Here is a 25,827-nt window from a genome sequence, read left to right as displayed (position 1 = left end):
GATAATGTGCAAACTCCACACAGACAGTCGTTCCAAGGCTGGAATCAAACCCAGGTCCCTGGTGCTGTGAGACAGTATTGCTAACCACTGACCCATAATGTCACCTCTGTTTTTCACCTTCCTAGTGTTTGATTTAATGGAATGCCAATTTGCCTTTCTACTGCCTACTAGTTTGTCTATCATTTTCTTTTCTGTTCAATTCAGTCTTCTCCAATACTTTTCTTCATACTATTGGTGTCTTTTTGTTTTCTCAGTCATAAGGATTTCAATTATGTCGTATGTGCTTCATGTACAACTTACATACCTTTGTTCCATTCTGTTTCCCCTGTCTGTTTTTCCCTTTCTTTCGGCTCAACCGTCGTTTCAATGTCTTTCATTATCCTATGTTCCTCTTTTATTACAGCATTACTGCTTTCTGGAGAATGTTCTATATTTTGGTCAGAAGGTGGAATGTGTTCCCTAATGTCATAACTATTCACTTCATTTCCAGTTCCACTGGATTTTCTCACTCTCTTTTCTTCATTCCATTTCCCAACGACATCTGCATTCCCACCTGTGTCACATTTTGGAAAAATGACAAAGTAAAAGAAATATGCATTATCTAATTGTTAACTGCTACAGTTTAAATCAAAGCATGGTTTTAATTTAAAATCAAAATACTAGAGATGCTGGAAACTGGAGCACCTCGGCAGAAAACTTCACTCTGCTTTTCTCTCTGCACGTTGTTGGGGAGAATCTGCTATTGGGGTACCTACATTGGGGCTAGGGAGGGGAGCACCATTATTAAAGCAGACACTGTCAGATACCAGCTAAAACACAGCCATGTAAAGTAAACCCAGCCACTGCAGGACTGTCTGCCTGGGGCCACATTCCTGGGGGATTAGAACATGTCCGTCAGTTTCAGATCATCCTGTTACACTCTCATTGTTAATAAAGGAAACCGGTAACTATCGGATAGTGTAAATCGCACCGATACTACACTTGATTGATAAAGTACTTGCTAATGCCTCCGCTGACGTCAAACTCATTCGGGTCCTATGTTAAATGATAATATCTGTATATTCAACTATGGAGAACTATTGTGAACGCCCAGACAGCCAGACGCATGGCAATGAGGAAACCCTTCCAACAATAAACTTTTAATTTACAAGATCGGAAACTGCCGAACCCAGGATGTCTACCCATTGTTCGGCATAGCAGGAGTGGGACAGGTATCTCGGGGCAGCCAATAGAGACACTAATCCCTTCACAGACAGGTGAACCGACCAATGAAAGAGCCGAACAAGGGGAACCTGACCGGGAACTCGAGGAAGCGCGAAGTATAACTGCACCAGATCCGAAGGGAGAGGCAGAACGCCTTCTCCAACGAATTTGCATGCTTTTGAATTCGTTGTATAGTTTGCCAGTTTTGATTCTGTAATAAACGGTGTTTTTGCTCCAAACTCTAGTCGGTTTGATCTCTCCTTCCAACGAACACGTAGAGACGAGACCATTCGGTTTCCGTCTCAACAGATGGTGAGCCTGACCGTGGGAAGGGAAAGAGACGACCGCAAGTTGGCCACGTTGGCGGACCGGAGGGCAGACAAACTTTCGGCCAAACTTTTAAAAGGTGAGGAAGCGCCTGTTAAAGCAAAGACTTCCAGTAGGTAAAATTTTTTAGTTAGTCAGTCTTTGTCTGCTCCCTGATCCTCACCAACACAAACAGTACTTTTAAATCTGTTTGGCAGCAACGTTGCAGAGTCCATACTGGTAAGCTATTTTCTCACTTCTTCACTAATACCTGCCTGTTATCGCAGTACTGAAGTGACTAATTGATCCATGGCTAGCCTTAAGTTAATGCGCGCTTTTTGAGTCGACTTACTGCGTGGATTTCGGATCCTGGACGCAGCTTTTTGAGTTTGAGTTTTACGCGTGGATTTCGGATCCTGGACGCGGTTTGTGAGTTAAGTTAATGCGTGGATTTCGGATCCTGGACGCAGCTTTTTGAGTTTGAGTTTTACGCGTGGATTTCGGATCCTGGACGCGGTTTCTGAGTTAAGGTAAAAGCGTGGCTTACGGAGCCTGGACGCTTTCTGAAATTAATTAATACAGCGCTGACCGCACTTGACTTATTGGATCCTTTCTTTTTTAGTAAGCACTTTATCTCTGACAACTATCGATAGACACACTCGCTGCTAGCATCCTAAGGGGACAGAGGGCGGATCTCATCTCCTGGATAGGGTTTACCTGCACAGGCGTTTGCCTTAGACCGGTTGTTAAGAGCAGAAATCTGCCACGCGAAGGTCAGGCTTTTGAAAAATGCACTGGTTTTAAAGCGGTACCCACCAGGTGAGATCCGTCATGGGGGACTTGAACTTTGGACCACCAAAAATGACCCAATTTCGACCATTACGCCCCGGAGTGCCCTGGTGGCACCTCACGGTTGGCACAGACGTAACTTGGCATGCCCATTTATTACTGGACAGTGTAACAGTGCACAAGACAGCACTGGATCAAGTGTTTAACCAAGCGCCCGCCCAAAAAGACCTGATATTGACGAGACTAAAAGAGACCTTCACAGATACGGCGCTAATGACCAAAATTTTAAACGGTCTCCTACTCGCGCCGCAATATTCAGCGCGGCAAACGATAGGCCTAGGGGAACCCCCTACTGATGGCGCACCACCGACCGCCGATAAATCCCTGGGGTGGAAGACGAAACTGTTAGTAACATTGAACCCACAGTGGCAAGGGGGCCACTGTACCTCCACCACGGCCCCAGTCATCTCGGACGCCCCTGCCCGAGAGTTGCACCACCTCACTGCTGCTGTTTCCATTCCAGCTGATGCACACACCACCGAGTACACCCCACTCCCGAACACCCCGGCACCTCAGCCCCTTATGGGAAAGGTGCTAGACGGGATTCGTGCACAGCTAAGAGAAAACAACACCACCAAAGAGGCCCAGTGGACACTCCGCTACATCGACAACAACCTCGATTTGTGGCGGCGCAAGGGCTGCTTCCCTGCTGCTGACCAGCCCTTTTTCACACCAGTACATTCAGAAAACTTCCAAACCAGTCTCCACACCTACTTACATGGGAAAAGAGATGGGAAGAAGGAAGTTCTTTTCAATCTGTCAAAGCCTTCTGCTAAGGCAGCTGACGAATCTGTCTCCCTACGGGAGCTCTTAGTAAGGTCTCTGACCCACTTGCCAGCCCCGCTCGCAGAGACGCCCAGTCAGAGCGAACACGACCCCCTCCCGGAGTATGAACCCGAGTGGGTTCCCAACCAGACCCCACTTTACCCCCTTCCCCCTACCCTTCACACGCCCACTATCCTACACCCTGCCCCAGCTGAACTGCTCAAGCCCAGTCCGCCGCCCCCTTCTCTGGATGCGCTGGGCACCCTCAGGCTAAAGTTCGGGGACGGTGTACATGAATATCTGGTGAGGGCCACGGACCTTTGGGAGACTGGCACAGGGGAAAGGCCCAATGGCTCCCCCTTGCCAATAGCACATTTTCAGCGGGGGGTAATGGAAGAACTTCCCGCCCCAGTACAGAGCAAATTGAATGACCTTGTGGGGGTACACTCAGTGCCGGAGGACCAGGGCAAAACACAGATACACCACTATCTATCCAGGTGCCGAGCATCAGAAAAGGCGGAAGCTGAGAGACAGGCTTCCAAACTGCCTATGCAACTTATAGAGCGACTCGAAAAGGTTCTTCTACTGCTGGAGACGAAGGGCGCAGCGCAGGAGCTTATGCCTCCGACTCCACAGCCGTGTAGTTCTCCTTCGCCCTACGCCCAGGCGCGTAGCCCTTAGCAGGGCGGGCAGTCCTCAGTACCACATGCCTGGCCGCAGTAGATCGACCGGACCGCCCGCTGGGATACGGAAGGGGGGAAGGATGGGTCCATTACCCGGGCGTTGTTGGAAGTGTCGCGAAATTGGACATAATTCTTACAGATGCGATATGGAGACAGATGACTCATGCTGGATTTGTAAAGGGACAGGACATAAAGCCCGCCACTGCGGCAGGGAAAGGGTGCAACAAGCGGGGTCCACACTCCCAGCTGGCTCACCCTCTTATAGACACCCTGAGTATAGACGTGGCAAACCCCGGCAACGGGGGGAAACAACCAAGGGATTATGGAAAAGGGCCCCAGGACGCGGGATAGACAGGAATGGGTGGATGGGTCTTGCCTAAGAATGGAGAACCACAAGGATTTCTTGACGGGCCCATGGCAAATGGGGACGGCATGGTAAGCTGCGCAACTACTAAGAGCAGTTTTACTGGGGATCGACTGTGTAAGTTTTCCTCCTTGCACCTCACGGTCCGTGCCTGGTTCAATTGGGACTTCCCTACAATCTCACATTGATTTGTTTTAGGATTGGTAACTTCTGTCCACCCACAACTAAAAAAACTGCTTCACTATCAGCCTTTTAGTCAATCTTTTGTCCTTTCACAGCAACAACACACAGGAGATTATACATCATGCTTCCAATTACATCCTTCCCAACAGGTTGTAATCTTTACTTTTTACTGAACACCAAACAGCGGCATGTTTTTGTAAGGCCCACTTTATTCAGGATTATATAAACCGGTATTAGGCTACGGATTCACACAAATTGTCAGTTTCTGCGAGGATGCAATGCCTCAATACATGTCACTAAAACTGGGGACAAGGGACTGCGACAGACTGAGACGAGAGTACTGACATACCGACAGTATGCGTGGGTTGGCATGTATGTGGATGAAAACCAGTGTGGGGCCGGCCCAGTGAGAGAGGGAGTGAGTGAGTGAGTGCAGTGATTTTTAACAGACGTGGCGAACGGAGGTGTCGCAGCAAATGTTTCATCCCAGGTCTCGGTGTACAGTGGACCGGCACCGACAGCCTGAGTGACGGACGGGGACCGTGGGAAGCCGCCCAGCAGCCGAAAGCAGTTTTACTGGTGTCGGAGTACGTGAGTGTTGTTCTCTACACTTAGCGGTTTGGGATTGATAACTTAACGGTCTGGGATTTTTCTCCATAGTCTCGTCTTGATTTTTAGGATTAAATGCCGCTTGTCCCCCCACTATCACGTTTAATTACTCTTATACTTGGAAAGGAATACCTAAATGTAGGGAGGGGGCGCAGGAAGGGATGGTTGAGCTTTTATTTTAATAACACTACGGTTGTGGAATCCTAAGACGGTAAATCCCGGGGTGTCCCGTGCTCACCCTAGTTTTGGCGGGTCACCCTTCTCTGGGCGGGTCACCTTAGTTCTTGGCGGGCTTTCTTGCTTTTGGCGCGAAGACTCAGGTTGGGCGGGGCCAGCTGACTTTTGGCGCGAACGCTCAGTTAGGGCGGTGCCCGTTCGCTTTTGGAGCGAATGCTCACTCTTGGCAGGATTGCACAGTCTAGAAAGGGCTGCTCGCCTGCGGACGTTCCGCGACCCTTTTAGCTCAACTACCGCGCCACCGCTACACCGATGGGTCTCTCAAGCGTCATTGCCCTACTTCATGGGATTACTCGATGAACAGGTCCACTTCAGTTACTGGGATGTCGATATGAATCATGCCTCTAACCACATCTTCTCTGACAGGTTGTACCTTTCTAACTCTAACGTCCCGACCAACAACATGCGCATTGCCGTATCGCCATATTGTGCGTTTTCATTTACAACGTTTTGTATGTCCAGTGGTTGGCCATCCCACTGCCCGAATATCCCCCAGCCCACTTATTTTGTCTCTCTCTTTTCCCCCCGCTGGTCACAGGCCTCAGGCCTCCAACTAGGACCTGCTACTCAGCACACAGCAGGGTGCTTGGCCCATCTCTCTTCCTTGCGGCCGCTCACTCATCTTTTTGTCCGCCGACATGGGTGTTTAGGCCATCCCTTTTCCCCTCGTGTTCACAAAGTGCCAAGAACGAGGGGGTCCCACCTACTCCTTCTTCCGTCTATGCCCTCCACATTTTTCTGCCCCCTCTCACGAACCCATTTTTATCTTTTCTCCCAAGTCCACAGATTTTTTCATTCGCTAAAGCATTATGGACGCTCATTTTAAAGCAATTTTCTCCTGCTACTTGTCCCCCTCCTCAACTTTGCGGCTAGGGAGGGTTGAGCTACTGCTGCCACAGACACGGCCATTTCCAGTCCCTAAAGCGGGTATTGGCAACCATGCGGGGTGAAGATGCCAGCCAGTCTACCTGTCTGAGGCTACACTCTCCAATGCTTTGAACATGCAGCCTGTAACTGCCAGTCAGTACCAAACCTTCCCATTGAAATCTCGTACAGACTCCTCTTGCCGATTGTACTGCCCTATCCTACAACCCCGCTCCCCATTCCCCACGCCATAGTCACGCCCCTTCATCGTTTTCTCCCAAACCCACACACTTTATGTTCACCGCCGGATCTGAGGTCGTCTTAGTTCTGTCTTTCATTCAGCTTGCATGAATTCAACTGGGTCTTGCTGAATAGAAGATCCGCGGATCCTTACACTCCATCTCTTTTTAAGGTTTTAAGCTCCCTGAGGTTTTCTACCAGGACACAGTAACTCATCTTCTGGCCTCATCTCTCCATTAGGGCATTTCACTCACTATGCTTCTACTGCCTTGCTCTGCGCCCCATCTTCTTTCCAAAGTCTCATGCTCCCTGAGGTTTGCTACCAGGACTTCCCAACCCTCATGCCCTGCCTAAATCCTTCAGTCTCCTCAGCTACGAGTGCTCCTCGCCAATTCATCTGTTCATATCTTTTCCGACGCACAGGTACGCACTGAGAACGGCAGGGTCACCAGGTTCCTTTATGATCCTTTTCCCGGGGTATCTTTTAAAGGCTGTTACTTCCCTCAAACTGATCAAATCCTCAAGTATTAAACGGAGGAAAGTGCTACACAGACAATTTCTGTCCTGACCTGTCTGACCAGCCTTTTGTAATTCTCTCTCTCTCTCTCTCTCCTTCCCAACATGCCCGCAGCACCTGCGCACACTCTTTCGGCTAGGGCACACGGCCCCTCACACAAGCAGGTTCTTGCATATACAAGGATTGTACTTGCACCTCTCGTTCTGTACCTCATTCAGGGAAACAAGCCCCCTCAGGCAAACAGTCCAACTTCGTTCCGCCGCAAATCTCCTAATTGCCCAGAGTTTTGCTTTACTCATCAGGGTCCCGGTGAGAAAGGCCCCCTCTCCATAATCATCATCATCATATCTTATACTGAGCTGGCTGGAAACACATAGGCCACTACACGCACCACTTCTCCCATTGCTCCAGGTCAGCACAACCTAATATATCCCTAAAATCACTCGATGAGACAGGACCTCGCGGGGAGATGCAGACTGAGATGGGAACATGCAGCCCCACCTTGACACGGCCCGACATGGGTCCATTTCACTGATATCTTTGCTCTTCTTGTACTTTATTTCGCTGTCTAAACTCTTCATTCAGCCTTATCTTAAGAGGTCCACCTGGTTTATCATAGACTCCGCTTCGAGCGGGCAAATAGCCGCCAGGATAAGTTTGTGCCCTTTAGCTGGTGGCTCAACCCCTTTTTATCTACATTGGTCTTTCTCCATTGTATAGGCGCCTTTCCCGATGTTACCAATACTGTCTGCCTCACAGTCGCGGTTCGCTCCAATATCATACCCAAGTGTCTGGTGGCGAAAATCCCCGCCCTGCCTGCAAAAGGGGGGTCCCAGCTGCCTTGAGGCTTATGCTGCGCCCCCGAGAGGTTAGGGGATCCCCTGCGCTGTGTCTTCCCTAACCACACAGTGGAAATTTACCTGCTCTATTGGCCTGTTACCACAGCGTTGATGGAAATCCTCATCATTTCCACATTAATGACCCTTATCCTAAACGGTCTCCATGGGTGGCTCATCAAACGGTAGTCCTACGACAGCCCCACTGGTTGCGCACCCCGAGCACGGGCAGTTCCCCGGTGTACTAATCGAAACTACTTGTGTCCCTTACTGTGCATTATCAAAGCGTACCGTTTGCCTTCCCCTATGCAGTCTACTGTGGTCCCCTTCTCACTATTACCAATCCCACTTCCCTCTCGAGGGACTTACTCTATTTTTTCGACACAACTTCTGGACGAATGTGTTTACTCTTCGAACATTGCGTTTTAAAACATACAGGCGCCTGCGCTCCTGCAGCTGCAAGCACACATTCCCACCGAGTCATAACTGCCACTCGTACTATCTTGCATTTGTATCAGTGTCCCGACTTTCATCTCCCCCGTATAGTGCTGCTGCTCAAATGGACACGGATTATCCTACTAATTGTCTTCCACACTATGCGCACACTTGATTTTAACTTTGTCAGAATATTGCGACTTGACACCGTTTGCGTGACTGCTCCCCGCAATTACCTCACCGACACTGGACCAGTGTCATGATTACGTTTTTTACATTTTTCCTCTGCCTCTTCGTAATTCGACGAACATTAAAACACCTACAGTATAATCTGGCTACCCCTGCCTCGACTGCCTTTTTGTGGCAGCCCATGCTGGGGAGCCTTTTTTCTCTGATTTGAGATCACGAATCCCTCTGACTACCTTTGTGTAAAGTTGTACCCTTTCCCTTACATGAAATCACTCCTTCTACCTCACACAGAGTTCTCTCTATTTTGATGTGACTCCTTTTTGTGGAATACTGCCACATACAGGTCCGCGACTCATAAGAATAGTTAAGGCTTTCACACTACCGTCATTATTTTCACCATGGTCTTTATATCTGCCCCCATTCCTCTTACACAAATGGTTGAGTACACTCTTCCTGGTTGCATTTGACAGTCCACATGAGCACAGACCTTATGTTCAGGAGTACTGACTGGAGACTTTGGGGACTGCCTCCTGTCCATTCCGGTCTCCCAGACATGCCACCCCAAAGACCCCTTACAACACAACACTTTATTTCCCATAGTAGTCACATAGTTCCTGACTGACCCCGCCATATATCACCCTGGTGATGCGGGGACTCCTTTTTACTGCATTCCCACAGCCCCATCTCACTGATTTAAAGGTGATAAGGTATCATTACTTTTCAACCGGACCCTCATCCGTTGAGCTCCACCAGGAGACGCCGCTGCCACCAACTCCGACAACACGACAGCCTGTGTGTGACCTCCTACAAACGGACAGGGACACATCCAATACATGCTGTAATGCGACGTCCGCTCGTGAGCCATGATACCGGGTTTCTTGCTTACGGCTGGTTGCGATAAGGGCTGGCGAGTGGGGACCTCCCAATTCTTTTCTTCATTGCTATAGTACCGCCTTTGCATAAGCTCGCGGTTCGGGCGTAGTAGGTGCTATCTCACCGGTGCGTGTCAGCTCCCTCAATGACTTTCTTTCGAATTCGTCTGATCCTGTCGTACTCATGACTAACTTTTCATCTTCATGTACGCTAAATGCAGCCTGGTTGTCCAAAGAGCCCCCACTTATTTATTTTGCCCGTTTAAATTGGGGATATGTGAATTGATCCTTCCATAACAGCGGGGGGGTGAAATGTACTGTGTGCCTTGGCAATTGAGACACTGCTGTTCTCGCAGGCGGCCTTTGCGGACTGTCCAGTATTCCTGACTGCCCTCAGCCACCCTCGGAGGCCACTGACCATGCTACTGAGCTGCCCATGCCTGTCCTTGGGGTGGTGAAATGGATGTCGCCATCTATTACTCAATGCAGCACGACTGGTTAGCCAATGACAGGTAAGATCCCTCGGGCGAGGGGCAACCTAAGACAGGCACAGTCGCGCATTGACATCGGAACGCGTGGCCTCCGTTCGTCTCCATTTGATGAGATTTCTGCCTGCTTGCATCTGTGTCGGACGGTTGGACAGCACTGCTGCTCTCTGGAGCATACTGATCTGCAGGACCACCGGGGCACAATACAGTTTCACACTGGGTTTCACATCTCTAGCGGGTACCTACCTGCTGGTACCAGGCTGTTCCTACTCCCTTTCCAAACTTACAACGCCTATTTACATTTGCCGGCTCTTTGGACTACAGACTTCCGTTTACTAAATGGCTTACTCATTCTAACGCACTCGCGTACATTCCGCCAGCTCTGAATGACTTATTGCAATGCTTGTCTAATCCTGTGCTTTTCGTTATTTCTGCAGACACTGCCTCAATTACTTCAACTATTAGTTTAGCTTAGCATGACTATCTATTGCTTAATTGTGTAGCGGCGCGTTTTTCAGGGCACCCTTCATCCCCATATGACTGTCTCCTTAGAACCGGTGAGTCTTGGCGATACAACACCGGACACCGGTCGCCTCGTGGGGTTGCGTTCCTTACGGGATAAGGGGGTGTAGCCTCTTTCGAGGCCAAGGGAGGGAATGTTGGGGATAATCTGCTATCGGGGTACCTACATTGGGGCTAGGGAGGGGAGCACCATTATTAAAGCAGACACTGTCAGATACCAGCTAAAACACAGCCATGTAAAGTAAACCCAGCCACTGCAGGACTGTCTGCCTGGGGCCACATTCCTGGGGGATTAGAACATGTCCGTCAGTTTCAGATCATCCTGTTACACTCTCATTGTTAATAAAGGAAACCGGTAACTATCGGATAGTGTAAATCGCACCGATACTACACTTGATTGATAAAGTACTTGCTAATGCCTCCGCTGACGTCAAACTCATTCGGGTCCTATGTTAAATGATAATATCTGTATATTCAACTATGGAGAACTATTGTGAACGCCCAGACAGCCAGACGCATGGCAATGAGGAAACCCTTCCAACAATAAACTTTTAATTTATAAGATCGGAAACTGCCGAACCCAGGATGTCTACCCATTGTTCAGCACAGCAGGAGTGGGACAGGTATCTCGGGGAAGCCAATAGAGACACTAATCCCTTCACAGACAGGTGAACCGACCAATGAAAGAGCCGAACAAGGGGAACCTGACCGGGAACTCGAGGAAGCGCGAAGTATAACTGCACCAGATCCGAAGGGAGAGGGAGAACGCCTTCTCCAACGAATTTGCATGCTTTTGAATTCGTTGTATAGTTTGCCAGTTTTGATTCTGTAATAAACGGTGTTTTTGCTCCAAACTCTAGCTGGTTTGATCTCTCCTTCCAACGAACATGTAGAGATGAGACCATTCGGTTTCCGTCTCAACAACGTGTTGACTGACGTGCTGAATCACCCCAACATTTGCTGTTTCTATTATGGTGTTGTTTTAAGTTGCGAGCAAAATAGGTAATACAATTCATTGTGAACTATCTTAGTTGGCAACATGAAGGGCACCAATTTTCGTACACAGCAATGACTGGGCAGTTGGGAGTCAAAATTGATGATAGCAGGTTTATACACCTGAAGGCCCTCTCTCCCCATTGTCTTTTCATCTTTCAGCTCTGCAATTTTCACGTAAGTTTTCTCTGCTGTTGCATTTGCTTCCTTAGTATTCTCTTGTGCTGCAAATGAACTCCTCCCATTATGTTTCAAATTTTTCCATTGCTATTTCATGAAGTTTAGTCTATTCTGACACATTTTCTGTTTTAGTTGACAGTCAATTTTTGATGCATATTACATTTTCAATAGTTATTCCACATTCTCAGTTTCTTACCTCCCCCACATAATCCTGTTTTATTTTCCTCTCGATCTATATACCAAAAATGTCTTTTTGTTTTCTCAGTTGGCGCCATTTCAATGGTGACATCATCTTCTAATTTGTTTACACACGTATCTTCTTTCCCATCTGTTTGATGTAACAAACTTCCATTTTTCATCAGTTCAGAACTGTTTTCTTCCAATGTTTCCACTCTTCCCTTTTCTTCATTCATTTTTGCGTCGATATTTTCTGTTAGATCTTCTGTATTTTGGTCAGAAGTTGGATTGTTTTGTCCAAGATCATGATTGGTTGCTCCTATTACAAATGGACTGGATTCTCTCATTTCCATTTGTTCATTCCATTGTTGTCCTTGATCTGCTATCACTCCTTTGATACATTTTGGGAAAATAACAGTTTCAAAATCTCATGATCTGATTTAAAATAGGTATAATTAACATCTATGCATGATGTTATTTTAAATTTGTCAAAATTGAGTTCTCTGTTCACTTTGAACCATCTCAGTTTGCAAATTCAAGAACACTAGTCACAACTTTCAATACTAACTAGACAGATGGGCAGTTAAATGTGAACATGTTAAGTACCCACTGATAATTCACTATTTTCTGTCTGCCTTTACTGTGGAAAATGATATGGAAGATATAGACTGTAGGGAAATAGATGGTGACATCTTGCAAAATGTCCAGATTACAGAGGAGGAAGTGCTGGATGTCTTGAAATGTTTAAAGGTGGATAAATCCCCAGGACCTGATCGGTTGTACCCGAGAACTCTGTGGGAAACTAGAGAAGTGATTGCTGGGTCTCTTGCTGAGATATTTGTATCATCGATAGTCACAGGTGAGGTGCCAGAAGACTGAAGGTTGGCAAACTTGGTGCCACTGTTTAAGAAGGATGATAAGGACAAGCCAGGGAACTATAGACCAGTGAGCCTGATCTCGGTGGTGGGCAAGTTGTTGGAGGGAATCCTGAGGGACAGGATGTACATGTATTTGGAAAGGCAAGGACTGATTAGGGATAGTAAACGTGGCTTTGTGCATGAGAAATCATGCCTCACAAACTTGATTGAGTTTTTTGATGAAGTTACAAAGAAGATTGATGAGGGCAGAGCAGTAAATGTCATCTATATGGATTTCAGTAAGGCATTCGACAAAGTTCCTCATCGGAGACTGATTAGCAAGGTTAGATCTCATGGAATACAGGGAGAACTAGCCATTTGGTTACAGAACTGGCTCAAAGGTAGAAGACAGAGGATGGTGGTGGAGGGTTGTTTTTCAGACTGGAGACCTGTGACCAATGGAGTGCCACAAGGATCGGTGCTGGGCTCTCTACTCTTTGTCATTTACCGAGCATAAGAGGTAGAGTTAGTAAGTTTGCAGATGACACCAAAATTGGAGGTGTAGTGGACAGCGAAGAGTGTTACCTCATATTACAACAGGATCTTGACCAGATGGGCCAATGGGCTGAGAAGTGGCAGGTGGAGTTTAATTCAGATAAATGCGAGGTGCTGCATTTTGGGAAAGCAAATCTTAGCAAGACTTATACACTTAATGGTTATGTCCGAGGGAGTGTTGCTGAACAGAGACCTTTGAGTGCAGGTTCATAGCTCCTTGAAAGTGGAGTTGCAGGTAGATTGGTCAGAGTATTGAGTACAGGAGTTGGGAGGTCATGTTGCAGCTGTGCAGGACATTGGTTAAATCACTGTTGGAATATTGCGTGCAATTCTGGTCTCCTTCCTATCGGAAAGATGTTGTGAAACTTGAAAGGGTTCAGAAAAGATTTACAAGGGTGTTGCCAGGGTTGGAGGAACTGAGCTACAGGGAGAGGATGAACAGGCTGGAACTGTTTTCCCTGGAGCGTCGGAGGCTGAGGGGTGACCTTATAGAGATTTACAAAATTATGAGGGGCATGGATAGAATAAATAGGCAAAGTCTTTTCACTGGGGTTGGGGAGTCCAGAACTAGAGGGCATAGGTTTAGGGTGAGAGGGGAAAGGTATAAGAGAGATCTAAGGGGCAACCTTTTCACGCAGAGGATGGTACGTGTATGGAATGAGCTGCCAGAAGATGTGGTGGAGGCTGGTACAATTGCAACATTTAAGAGGCATTTGGATGGGTATATGAATAGGAAGGGTTTGGAGGGATATGGGCCAGGTGCTGGTAGGTGGGACTAGATTGGGTTGGGGTACCTGATCGGCACGGACGGGTTGGACCGAAGGGTCTGTTTCCATGCTGTACATCTCTATGACTCTATGACTCTGATCTTCATTTGAAAGTCTCTGCAGGCTCAAAATATCGGCATGAGGCAATTTAACACTCAGGAATTTTACTTGATATTGGTCTTATCATATCAACCTCTCATGACTGCTTTCATGCAAGTCTTTAAAGAAGAGTTAATTGTTCTTACAGAAGTTTGCATCAGCTTTGATTGTTGTCAGAAAGAGTGAAGAGATTTTTCAAGGCAATGGAAATGATTGCTTAGTCAGAGCCTATAGGAGCAGAGAGTCCTCCCTTCAGCAAGTCTTGTATTCATTTCCCTCTGTCATACCAACTTTCTAATTAGCCTTGCTCAGCTACTGGTGATGTGGAAGCTCTCTCTAACCTGAAGGTCAGTAGTCACTTTACACCGTTTGACGCTGGTTGGCTGACACTTGGAGTGTACTGGGACTATTTTTGTTTCTATAGTTTTGCCCTCTGTTCCATTGCTGTCCCACTTGACCCACTCCCATATTTCCATTCTGACCTACGACCAAATAAGTGTCTTTGTGTTTTCTCAGTTGTAAATATTTCAACTATCAGTGGCCTTCTCATTTATCACCCATGTATCTCCTTTTTAATCTGTATTGGGCAGATGAAAGCAGGTTTGATTGTTGTCAGGAACAGTGAAGAGATCTTCTAGGGCAAAAAATACTCACTTAGGAGCAGCCTAATGTTTCAAGGTTCCTGCTTCTGATGCCATGTCATATCCAGTACCCTGTGCCATTCATTCTTTTAGATAACAATTCCCACTGGCCATTGGCCTCTCTGAAGCACAACAATTACTTTACACCATTTGAGGTCAGGCAGCTGTCAAGTGGTGTGTAGATGAGGCCGTGCAATTCTCAGAATGAGGTGACAAACCAGGGCCAACAGTTGCAATAAATCTGTTGTCCATCCATGCAAAATGCTCTGTGGTTTTAATTTAACCTCAATCAACAGAATATTCAACTGGCAACAAACCAGTCTCATTATATAGAGTCCAATTATAAAGTGACTTGGTAGGAGCAGTTGTTCTGTGAATGGTGAAACAAATTCCAATAGAAGGGTTTGATTTGACTTTATGAAATAACCCGGCAGATTCAAAAATACTAACCTCATCATGGGTGGAAAAAAAATTCAGAGGTAAAAGAAACTGAAATATTACAACAGGAACATTTTAGATTGATTCATGACTGTGTTGTGATAAGATCTCAGGCCCATGGTAGAAGGAAAGGACATGATTTGGAAATTGAGTTATTAGATACAATTTTTTAAAAGTTAACTATAATGGACAAAAGTAAAGAGAATGAAGTTTATATTTTTAACACTGCTTGAATAGAAATCCAACAAATTGATTCAGGATCTTAATACATTGTGGAGAATACCTATGTAAACCAATGAATGGAAATCAATGAGTGGGATCATACAGGGCTGTGGTGCGAAATCTGGAAGAACTGTGGAAAATAATTGGGAACACTTTCTCAACATTTACCAGATCAGTTCCAAACTTCGAGATCAGAGTCTTGCTCAGAGGGAACAAGTTTTCTATTAATGGGGACTAATGCATGTTATCGGCCTCATTAAATGTACACCTCCCATTACTTATATGTAGCTCCCTTCCATACTATACACCGCAAGGAAACGAGACACTAAGAATTCTCAACAATAAGTCAGAAAACTCATCGATTGCTCAACGGAACTTCTATCAATCCTATATTTCAGGGCATGCTCCAATGCACTGGACACACTAACACCTCATCCACAATTACTACCATCCGACAGGGTTAGAGGGTTGGGGTAGTGGTGTGGGTCTGGGTAGGATGCTCTTTTGAGCATCTGGGTGAACTTGATGGGTCGAAGGCTGCTTCCACACTGTAGAATTTCTATGGTTCTATGTCACTTACCAGCTTCTCAGGACCCCATGTTACCTTTCCAATCCACTTACTTCTGCAACTCAAAACTGCACTTCAGGACACAATGTCCCCTAACATTGAAAGACGACTGCAAGGTGACTTTGTACATGGACATGGAGCAAGTTGCAGCTTGTAGTCTGGACCAGGCCATATCTCAGCATTGCACACATACTTTTGTAGAGCTCACTTGCCTTGAGCTACCTCCATGCTTGCGGCATCCCTGCCTTGCCTTGCCTTTTTGCATCTACCAGGACCTCCGGGTGCCTGCCCACAAAGTGGTGCATCAGATTCCACTTATCTGCCATTCACCAACTTCACTTTATTTTGTCCCAATTTCTGTTCAGTTGAATGTCAATTTACTTTTTTGATGCATGTTACTTTTTTATTGGTCATTCCACATTCTCAGTTCCTTACCTTCCCCACATAATCTTCTTTCATTTTCCTCCCTACCTACATACCATAAGTGTCTTTTAGTTTTCTCAATTGGCGCCATTTCAATAGTGACATCATCTTCTAATTTGTTTACAAACGTACCTTCTTCTCCATCCATTTTATGTAACAAACTTCCATTATCCATCAGCTCAGAACTCATTCCTTCCACTGTTTCCACTGTCCCATTTTCCTCATCCATGTCTAGTTTCCTTGCGGTGTATAGTATGGAAGGGAGCTACAAAGAAGTAATGGGAGGTGTACATTTAATGAGGCCGATAACATGCATTAGTCGCCATTAATAGAAAACTTGTTCCCTCTGAGAAAGACTCTGATCTCGAAGTTTGGAACTGATCTGGAAAATGTTGAGAAAGTGTTTCCAATTATTTTCCACAGTTCTTCCAGATTTCGCACCACAGCCCTGTATGATCCCACTCATTGATTTCCATTCATTGCTTTACATAGGTATTTTCTGTTAGACCTTCTGTATTTTGGTCAGAAGTTGGATTGCTTTGTACAAGATCATAGTTGGTTGCTCCATTAACCAATGGACTGGATTCTTTCATTCCCATTTGTTCATTCCTTGGTATTCCTTGATCTGCAATCACTCCTTTGAGAATTTGTGGGAAAATAACAGTTTCAAAAACACATAATCTGATTTATAATAAGTATAATTAACATCTATGCATGGTGTTATTTTAAAATTGTCAAAATTGAGATCTCTGTTCACTTTGAACAATCTCAGTTTGCAAATTGCATAACACGAGTCAAAACATCCAATACTAACTAGACAGATGGGCAATTAAATCTGAGCATGTTAAGTCCCCACTCAGAATTCATCTGTCTGTCTCCCTCTGATTTCACGTGAAAATCTCTGCATGCTTAAAGTAACGGCCGAAGGCAATTTAGAGCTCAAGAATTTTACTTGATATTGGTCCTATCGTATCAACTTATCATGACTACCTTCATGCAATCTTTAATAAAGAGCTAATGGCTCTGACAGCAGTTTGAATTAGCTTTAATTGTTGAAGTTTTTTTCCAAAGCAATGCAAATGCTTGCTTCGTCACAGCCTAAAGGAGCAGGGAGTCCTCCCTCCAGAACCTCTCATATTCTTTTTCCTGGGTCATACCTGCTTCTTAATTAGCCTTCCTTATCGACTGGTGATGTGCAGGCTCTCTCTAACCTACAGGTCAGCACTCAGGTTTGTACATTTGAGGACAGGCAGCTGATTGGTAGAGTGTAGTTAGACCATGTAATTAACATACATGATAATTTAATTTGAGCTAATAATTACATTTACATTACTTGGAAAGTATTGTAATTTAAAGTGAACCTCTATAATGAGAATAATGGCAGAAAAACTGAGCAACAGCTAAACCTCCCTTTCCAATTATACATGCTAACATAAATTATGGGGTGTTTAACAAACCAAGATACTCCTGTCTGCAAATGTTTCCCTCACAAAAACTATCTGGAGCTGATTTACTTCTGATAAATACTAAGTGCGATGCTGACAAGTTGACACAACCATTTACAGATATCTGTGTCTTGGCTCACTCCTTTCATATCCAAGCTATCAATGTGTGGTAATAAATGCCGAATGCCGTTCATTAACACACCCTTTAAAATTCCAATGATTTCTTCAACAGATTCACCCAATTTTGACCTCTATACAATCTGTCCAGTGTGGATGCGGGTCATTCAGCCCATCAAGTCCACAAAAATCCAACAACGAGCATCCTACTCCTACCTACCGCATCCATACATTTCACGTGGCTAAACCACCTAGCCTGCACATCCCTGAACACTACAGTCAATTTAGCATGGCCAATCCACCTAACTTACATATCTTTGGAATGTTGGAGGAAACACACACAGACAAAGGGATAATGTGCAAACTCCACACAGACAGTCGTTCCAAGGCTGGAATCAAACCCAGGTCCCTGGTGCTGTGAGACAGTATTGCTAACCACTGACCCATAATGTCACCTCTGTTTTTCACCTTCCTAGTGTTTGATTTAATGGAATGCCAATTTGCCTTTCTACCGCCTACTAGTTTGTCTATCATTTTCTTTTCTGTTCAATTCAGTCTTCTCCAATACTTTTCTTCATACTATTGGTGTCTTTTTGTTTTCTCAGTCATAAGGATTTCAATTATGTCGTATTTGCTTCATGTACAACTTACATACCTTTGTTCCATTCTGTTTCCCCTGTCTGTTTTTCCCTTTCTTTCGGCTCAACCATCGTTTCAATGTCTTTCATTATCCCATGTTCCTCGTTTATTACAGCATTACTGCTTTCTGGAGAATGTTCTATATTTTGGTCAGAAGATAGAGTGTATTCCCTAATGTCATGACTATTCACTTCATTTCCAGTTCCACTGGATTTTCTCACTCTCTTTTCTTCATTCCATTTCACAACGACATCTGCATTCCCACCTGTGTCACATTTCGGAAAAATGACAAAGTTAAAGAAATATGCATTATCTAATTGTTAACTGCTACAGTTTAAATCAAAGCATGGTTTTAATTTAAAATCAAAATACTAGAGATGCTGGAAACTGGAGCACCTCGGCAGAAAACTTCACTCTGCTTTTCTCTCTGCACGTGTTGACTGACTTGCTGAATCACCCCAACATTTGCTGTTTCTATTATGGTGTTGTTTTAAGTTGCGAGCAAAATAGGTAATACAATTCATTGTGAACTATCTTAGTTGGCAACATGAAGGGCACCAATTTTCGTACACAGCAATGACTGGGCAGTTGGGAGTCAAAATTGATGAAAGCAGGTTTATACACCTGAAGGCCCTCTCTCCCCATTGTCTTTTCATCTTTCAGCTCTGCAATTTCAACGTAAGTTTTCTCTGCTGTTGCATTTGCTTCCTTAGTATTCTCTTGTGCTGCAAATGAACTCCTCCCATAATGTTTCAATTTTTTCCATTGCTATTTCATGAAGTTTAGTCTATTCTGACACATTTTCTGTTTTAGTTGACAGTCAATTTTTGATGCATATTACATTTTCAATAGTTATTCCACATTCTAAGTTTCTTACCTCCCCCACATAATCCTGTTTTATTTTCCTCTCAATCTATATACCAAAAATGTCTTTTTGTTTTCTCAGTTGGCGCCATTTCAATGGTGACATCATCTTCTAATTTGTTTACACACGTACCTTCTTTCCCATCTGTTTGATGTAACAAACTTCCATTTTTCATCAGTTCAGAACTGTTTTCTTCCAATGTTTCCACTGTTCCCTTTCCTTCATTCATTTTTGCGTCGATATTTTCTGTTAGATCTTCTGTATTTTGGTCAGAAGTTGGATTGTTTTGTCCAAAATCATGATTGGTTGCTCCTATTACAAATGGACTGGATTCTCTCATTTCCATTTGTTCATTCCGTTGTTGTCCTTGATCTGCTATAACTCCTTTGATACATTTTGGGAAAATAACAGTTTCAAAATCACATGATCTGATTTAAAATAGGTATAATTAACATCTATGCATGATGTTATTTTAAATTTGTCAAAATTGAGATCTCTGTTCACTTTGAACCATCTCAGTTTGCAATTTCAAGAACACTAGTCACAACTTTCAATACTAACTAGACAGATGGGCAGTTAAATGTGAACATGTTAAGTACCCACTGATAATTCACTATTTTCTGTCTGCCTTTACTGTGGAAAATGATATGGAAGATATAGACTGTAGGGAAATAGATGGTGACATCTTGCAAAATGTCCAGATTACAGAGGAGGAAGTGCTGGATGTCTTGAAATGGTTAAAGGTGGATAAATCCCCAGGACCTGATCGGGTGTACCCGAGAATTCTGTGGGAAACTAGAGAAGTGATTGCTGGGTCTCTTGCTGAGATATTTGTATCATCGATAGTGACAGGTGAGGTGCCGGAAGACTGGAGGTTGGCAAACATGGTGCCACTGTTTAAGAAGGATGATAAGGACGAGCCAGGGAACTTTAGACCAGTGAGCCTGATCTCGGTGGTGGGCAAGTTGTTGGAGGGAATCCTGAGGGACAGGATGTACATGAATTTGGAAAGGCAAGGACTGATTAGGGATAGTAAACATGGCTTTGTGCATTAGAAATCATGCCTTACAAACATGATAGGGTTTTTTGATGAAGTTACAAAGAAGATTGATAAGGGCAGAGCAGTAAATGTCATCTATATGGACTTCAGTAAGGCATTCGACAAAGTTCCTCATCGGCGACTGATTAGCAAGGTTAGATCTCATGGAATACAGGGAGAACTAGCCATTTGGTTACAGAACTGGCTGAAAGGTAGAAGACAGATAATGGTGGTGGAGGGTTGTTTTTCAGACTGGAGACCTGTGACCAATGGAGTGCCACAAGGATCGGTGCTGGGCTCTCTACTCTTTGTCATTTACCGAGCATAAGAAGTAGAGTTAGTAAGTTTGCAGATGACACCAAAATTGGAGGTGTAGTGGACAGCGAAGAGTGTTACCTCATATTACAACAGGATCTTGACCAGATGGGCCAATGGGCTGAGAGGTGGCAGGTGGAGTTTAATTCAGATAAATGCGAGGTGCTACATTTTGGGAAAGCAAATCTTAGCAAGACTTATACACTTAATGGTTATGTCCGAGGGAGTATTGCTGAACAAAGAGACCTTTGAATGCAGGTTCATAGCTCCTTGAAAGTGGAGTCGCAGGTAGATTGGTCAGAGTATTGAGTACAGGAGTTGGGAGGTCATGTTGCAGCTGTGCAGGACATTGGTTAAACCACTGTTGGAATATTGCGTGCAATTCTGGTTTCCTTCCTATCGGAAAGATGTTGTGAAATTTGAAAGGGTTCAGAAAAGATTTACAAGGGTGTTGCCAGGGTTGGAGGAACTGAGCTACAGGGAGAGGATGAACAGGCTGGAACTTTTTCCCCTGGAGCGTCGGAGGCTGAGGGGTGACCTTATAGAGATTTACAAAATTATGAGGGGCATGGATAGAATAAATAAGCAAAGTCTTTTCACTGGGGTTGGGGAGTCCAGAACTAGAGGGCATAGGTTTAGGGTGAGAGGGGAAAGGTATAAGAGAGACCTAAGGGGCAACTTTTTCACGCAGAGGATGGTACGTGTATGGAATGAGCTGGCAGAGGATGTGGTGGAGGCTGGTACAATTGCAACATTTAAGAGGCATTTGGATGGGTATATGAATAGGAAGGGTTTGGAGGGATATGGGCCAGGTGATGGCAGGTGGAACTAGATTGGGTTGGGGTACCTGATCGGCATGGACGGGTTGGACCGAAGGGTCTGTTTCCATACTGTACATCTCTATGACTCTATGACTCTGATCTTCATTTGAAAGTCTCTGCAGGCTTAAAATATCGGCATGAAGCAATTTAACACTCAGGAATTTTACTTGATATTGGTCTTATCATATCAACCTCTCATGACTGCTTTCATGCAAGTCTTTAAAGAAGAGTTAATTGCTCTTACAGAAGTTTGCATCAGTTTTGATTGTTGTCAGGAAGAGCGAAGAGATTTTTCAAGGCAATGGAAATGATTGCTTAGTCAGAGCCTAAAGGAGCAGAGAGTCCTCCCTTCAGCAAGTCTTGTATTCATTTCCCTCTGTCATACCAACTTTCTAATTAGCCTTGCTCAGCTATTGGTGATGTGAAAGCTCTCTCTAACCTGAAGGTCAGTAGTCACTTTACACCGTTTGATGCTGGGTAGCTGACACTTGGAGTGTACTGGGACTATTTTTGTTTCTATAGTTTTGCCCTCTGTTCCATTGCTGTCCCACTTGACCCACTCCCATATTTCCATTCTGACCTACGACCAAATAAGTGTCTTTGTGTTTTCTCAGTTGTAAATATTTCAACTATCAGTGGCCTTCTCATTTATCACCCATGTATCTCCTTTTTAATCTGTATTGGGCAGATGAAAGCAGGTTTGATTGTTGTCAGGAAAAGTGAAGAGATCTTCTAGGGCAAAAAATACTCACTTAGGAGCAGCCTAATGTTGCAAGGTTCCTGCTTCTGATGCCATGTCATATCCAGTACCCTGTGCCATTCATTCTTTTAGATAATAATTCCCACTGGCCATTGGCCTCTCTGAAGTACAACAATTACTTTACACCATTTGAGGTCAGGCAGCTGTCAAGTGGTGTGTAGATGAGGCCATGCAATTCTCATAATGAGGAGACAAACCAGGGCCAACAGTTGCAATAAATCTGTTGTCCATCCATGCAAAATGCTCTGTGGTTTTAATTTAACCTCAATCAACAGGATATTCAACTGGCAACAAACCAGTCTCATTATATAGAGTCCAATTATAAAGTGACTTGGTAGGAGCAGTTGTTCTGTGAATGGTGAAACAAATTCCAATAGAAGGGTTTGGTTTGATTTTATGAAATAACCCGGCAGATTAAAAAATACTAACCTCATCATGGGTGGAAAAAAAATTCAGAGGTAAAAGAAACTGAAATATTACAACAGGAACATTTTAGATTGTGTTGTGATAAGATCTCAGGCCCATGGTAGAAGAAAAGGACATGATTTGGAAATTGAGTTATTAGATACAATTTTTTAAAAGTTAACTATAATGGACAAAAGTAAAGAGAATGAAGTTTATATTTTTAACATAGCTTGAATAGAAATTCAACAAATTGATTCAGGATCTTAATACATTGTGGAGAATACCTATGTAAACCAATGAATGGAAATCAATGAGTGGGATCATACAGGGCTGTGGTGCGAAATCTGGAAGGACTGTGGAAAATAATTGGGAACACTTTCTCAACATTTACCAGATCAGTTCCAAACTTCGAGATCAGAGTCTTGCTCAGAGGGAACAAGTTTTCTATTAATGGGGTCTAATGCATGTTATCGGCCTCATTAAATGTACACCTCCCATTACTTATATGTAGCTCCCTTCCATACCATACACCGCAAGGAAACTAGACACTAAGAATTCTCAACAATAAGTCAGAAAACTCATCGATTGCTCAACGGAACTCCTATCGATCCTATATTTCAGGGCATGCTCCAATGCACTGGACACACTAACACCTCGTCCACAATTACTACCATCTAACAGTGTTACAGGGTTCGGGTAGTGGGGTGGGTCTGGGTCGGATATTCTTTTGAGCATCTGGGTGAACTTGATGGGCCGAAGGCTGCTTCCACACTGTAGAGTTTCTATGGTTCCATGACACTTGCCAGCTTCTCAGGATCCCATGTTACTTTTCCAAACCACTTACTTCTGTAATTTAAAACTGCATTTCAGGGCAGAATGGCCCCTATCATTGTAATACTATTGCAAGGAGACTTGTTACATGCGCATGGAGAAAGACCGAGCTCGTAGTCTGGACCAGGCCCTATCTCAGCGATGCACACATGCTTTCTTAGAGCTCACTTGCCTTGACCTTACCTCCATGCTTGCGGCATCCCTGTCTTGCCTTGCCTTGCCTTTTTGCATCTACCAGGACCTCCAGGTGCCTGCCCACAAAGTGGTGCATCAAATTGCACTTATCTGCCATATCTGTGACCTGTCCCAAGTTGTGCAAGCTATTCCGGGCTGACAGTGCTTTTCAGGATGTATAACAACTAGGTAAAGATGTTAGACAAAGCTGGGATATCCAGGCAGCAGCAAATTCTTCTGGTTACAGTGAGTGGAAAAATAGGGCTAATATTGCACATACTGAGAGCCTTTGGGCTGGCACAAGTAGTGAATGAGGTGGGTTTGAGACAATAATACGAGAAAACTCACTGAGCATCATGGTGATAAAACACGCCTGAAATTTATCATTATTGACACATTGCCAAAAATGTAAGCTGCAGCCCATTATACTTTAACAATAATAAATGTTTCCTCAGATTTCCTTAAGCAGTACTTCTCGTGAAAAATACTGCGAAAACGGTAATTGAAAAGTTAGTTAATTGTTTTTACAAGGTATGGATATCCTAATTGAAAAGTTAGTTAAAATATATGGGTAATCCTAGGATATACCATCAGGTAAAAGTTAAGTAACTAAACTTGTAATCTATTTTTTTTAAATTTCAGACTGAAACTGAACGAAGCATGTAAATTTGCTAAAGAGCATTTGAACGAAGCCCAGCAAGCAAAAATTAAAACAAATAGAAAAGGCCAAGGTTCAAAAGTTCTGTTGTGCATGACAATGTGTTTGTGTGGTTATGAGTCTTGGGGAATCAATAAAAGCATGGGTCACTGGACCTTATCAAACCAATCATGTAGTGAGTGCTCCAGACAGGATAAAGAATCAGTGAGTGTGTCATGCTAACATGTTATAAGGATATCATAACAGATTAATAATCAAGAGGAAAACATACTTACAGCAGTGGAAATAGCAAAAGAAAAGTATCAGTACAATTGGAGAATGAGTCAGAAATTGAAAATTTAGATGATGATCCTCCAGCAATCTGATTTGAAAATATGGAGGTGCTCAAAAGTTAGATAGCATGTTCTATACTGAAAATTACTGAGCTGACTTACATTATTGTAGGTTATTACAGAATGTCAGATCAATTTTTATGAATACGCCAGGTCAACTGTTAATATGGGGGAGTGTATTATCTATAAAACACCTTTACAGATTTAATTGAGAGATATTATCTCAAGTGAGTGAAGAGATTAAGTTCATGATGGAGAATATTGAACTGAGTCATAGAAGACAGAGCTCACTTATCCCACTGCTTCTGAAACTAGATGGGCCATAATGATTTTGCAATAATCAATGCAGAATCGTTGTGGTCAAAACAATGGACTCAATTCTGTTCCAAGATTGGAAGACAGCATTGAATAATTTGGATACACCCAAATTGTCACAAAAACAAATTAACACAATAAAGTTATTGGCAAGTTCTATTGACTGATAGAGCCAAAGAAAGACTGGCTTTCATAATATTTGATGGACTTTATCAATGTAAAGTTGAGCCATTTGGGACAACAAAAAATGTAGCAGCAACACTCCAATGATTTACCAATCAAGTTATTCAAAGATCATGTAATTTTGTTGACTTTGGCCAATCCTAGGAAGAGTATTTATGTCAATTGATTAAACTGCTTGATCAGCTATAGGAGACATAAACAGCAGATGTCTATCCAAGATAGATAGGCAGGAGGCTGTTACAACACAGCAAGCCAGGCAGCATCAGGAGGTGGAGAAGGCACCAATTCAGGTGTAACCTTCTTCAGGATTGGGGGTGGGTGTAAAGGGAGCTGCAGATGGGGTGGTGGGGGGGGAGGGGAATACATGAGGTGAACACTGGTAGAGGGTACAACCCAGTTGGTCAATGGAAGGAAGGAATGAATCTGGTTGGTAGCTGGCAGGAAGGGTCGATCAAAGGAATGGAAAAGGGGGAGGGGGCCTGGAAAGGGAGGCAGGGGATGGGGAAGAAGGTTATTGAAACGGGAGAACTCATTGAAACAATGTTGAGTCCTCTGGGCTGTAGAGTGCCCAGGCGAAGATGAGGTATTGTCCCTCCAATTTGCAGTCTGATTTGTGGCAATGGAGAAGGCCAAGGATGGTCATGTCGGAAAGGGAGTGGGAAGGGGACTTAGAATGGGCGGAAACTGGGAGGTCAGGTTGGCCTCTGTGGGCCTAGCTGAGATGCTTGGAGAAACATGCCCTGAGTTTATGCTTGGTCTCACTGATGTAGAGAAGACCACATTGGGAGCATCGCATCCTTTAGATCCTCAGTTATAAAAGTGGCTGGAGAGACAGTGGATCCATTG

The 25,827-nt window shown here is 44.2% G+C and overlaps 1 protein-coding gene across 3 annotated transcripts in view; it reads right to left on the bottom strand.

Moving 5' to 3' along the window:
- The window catches only part of LOC132821584 (uncharacterized protein DDB_G0290685-like), a 112,187-nt gene that overhangs the window by 38,207 nt on the left and 48,153 nt on the right, over window positions 1–25,827 (bottom strand). For all 3 annotated transcript variants that reach the window (XM_060834244.1, XM_060834245.1, XM_060834246.1), the window contains 3 exons: window positions 19,281–19,532; window positions 18,300–18,548; window positions 305–553 (listed from right to left, as the gene is read on the bottom strand). In XM_060834244.1, the coding sequence (XP_060690227.1) occupies window positions 305–553; window positions 18,300–18,548; window positions 19,281–19,532 (750 nt within the window). The remainder of the gene's footprint in view (window positions 1–304; window positions 554–18,299; window positions 18,549–19,280; window positions 19,533–25,827) is intronic.

Source organism: Hemiscyllium ocellatum, chromosome 13 (assembly GCF_020745735.1).
Source record: "Hemiscyllium ocellatum isolate sHemOce1 chromosome 13, sHemOce1.pat.X.cur, whole genome shotgun sequence".
Classification (NCBI taxonomy): Eukaryota; Metazoa; Chordata; class Chondrichthyes; order Orectolobiformes; family Hemiscylliidae; genus Hemiscyllium; species Hemiscyllium ocellatum.
This window is presented reverse-complemented; position numbering and strand designations above follow the sequence as displayed.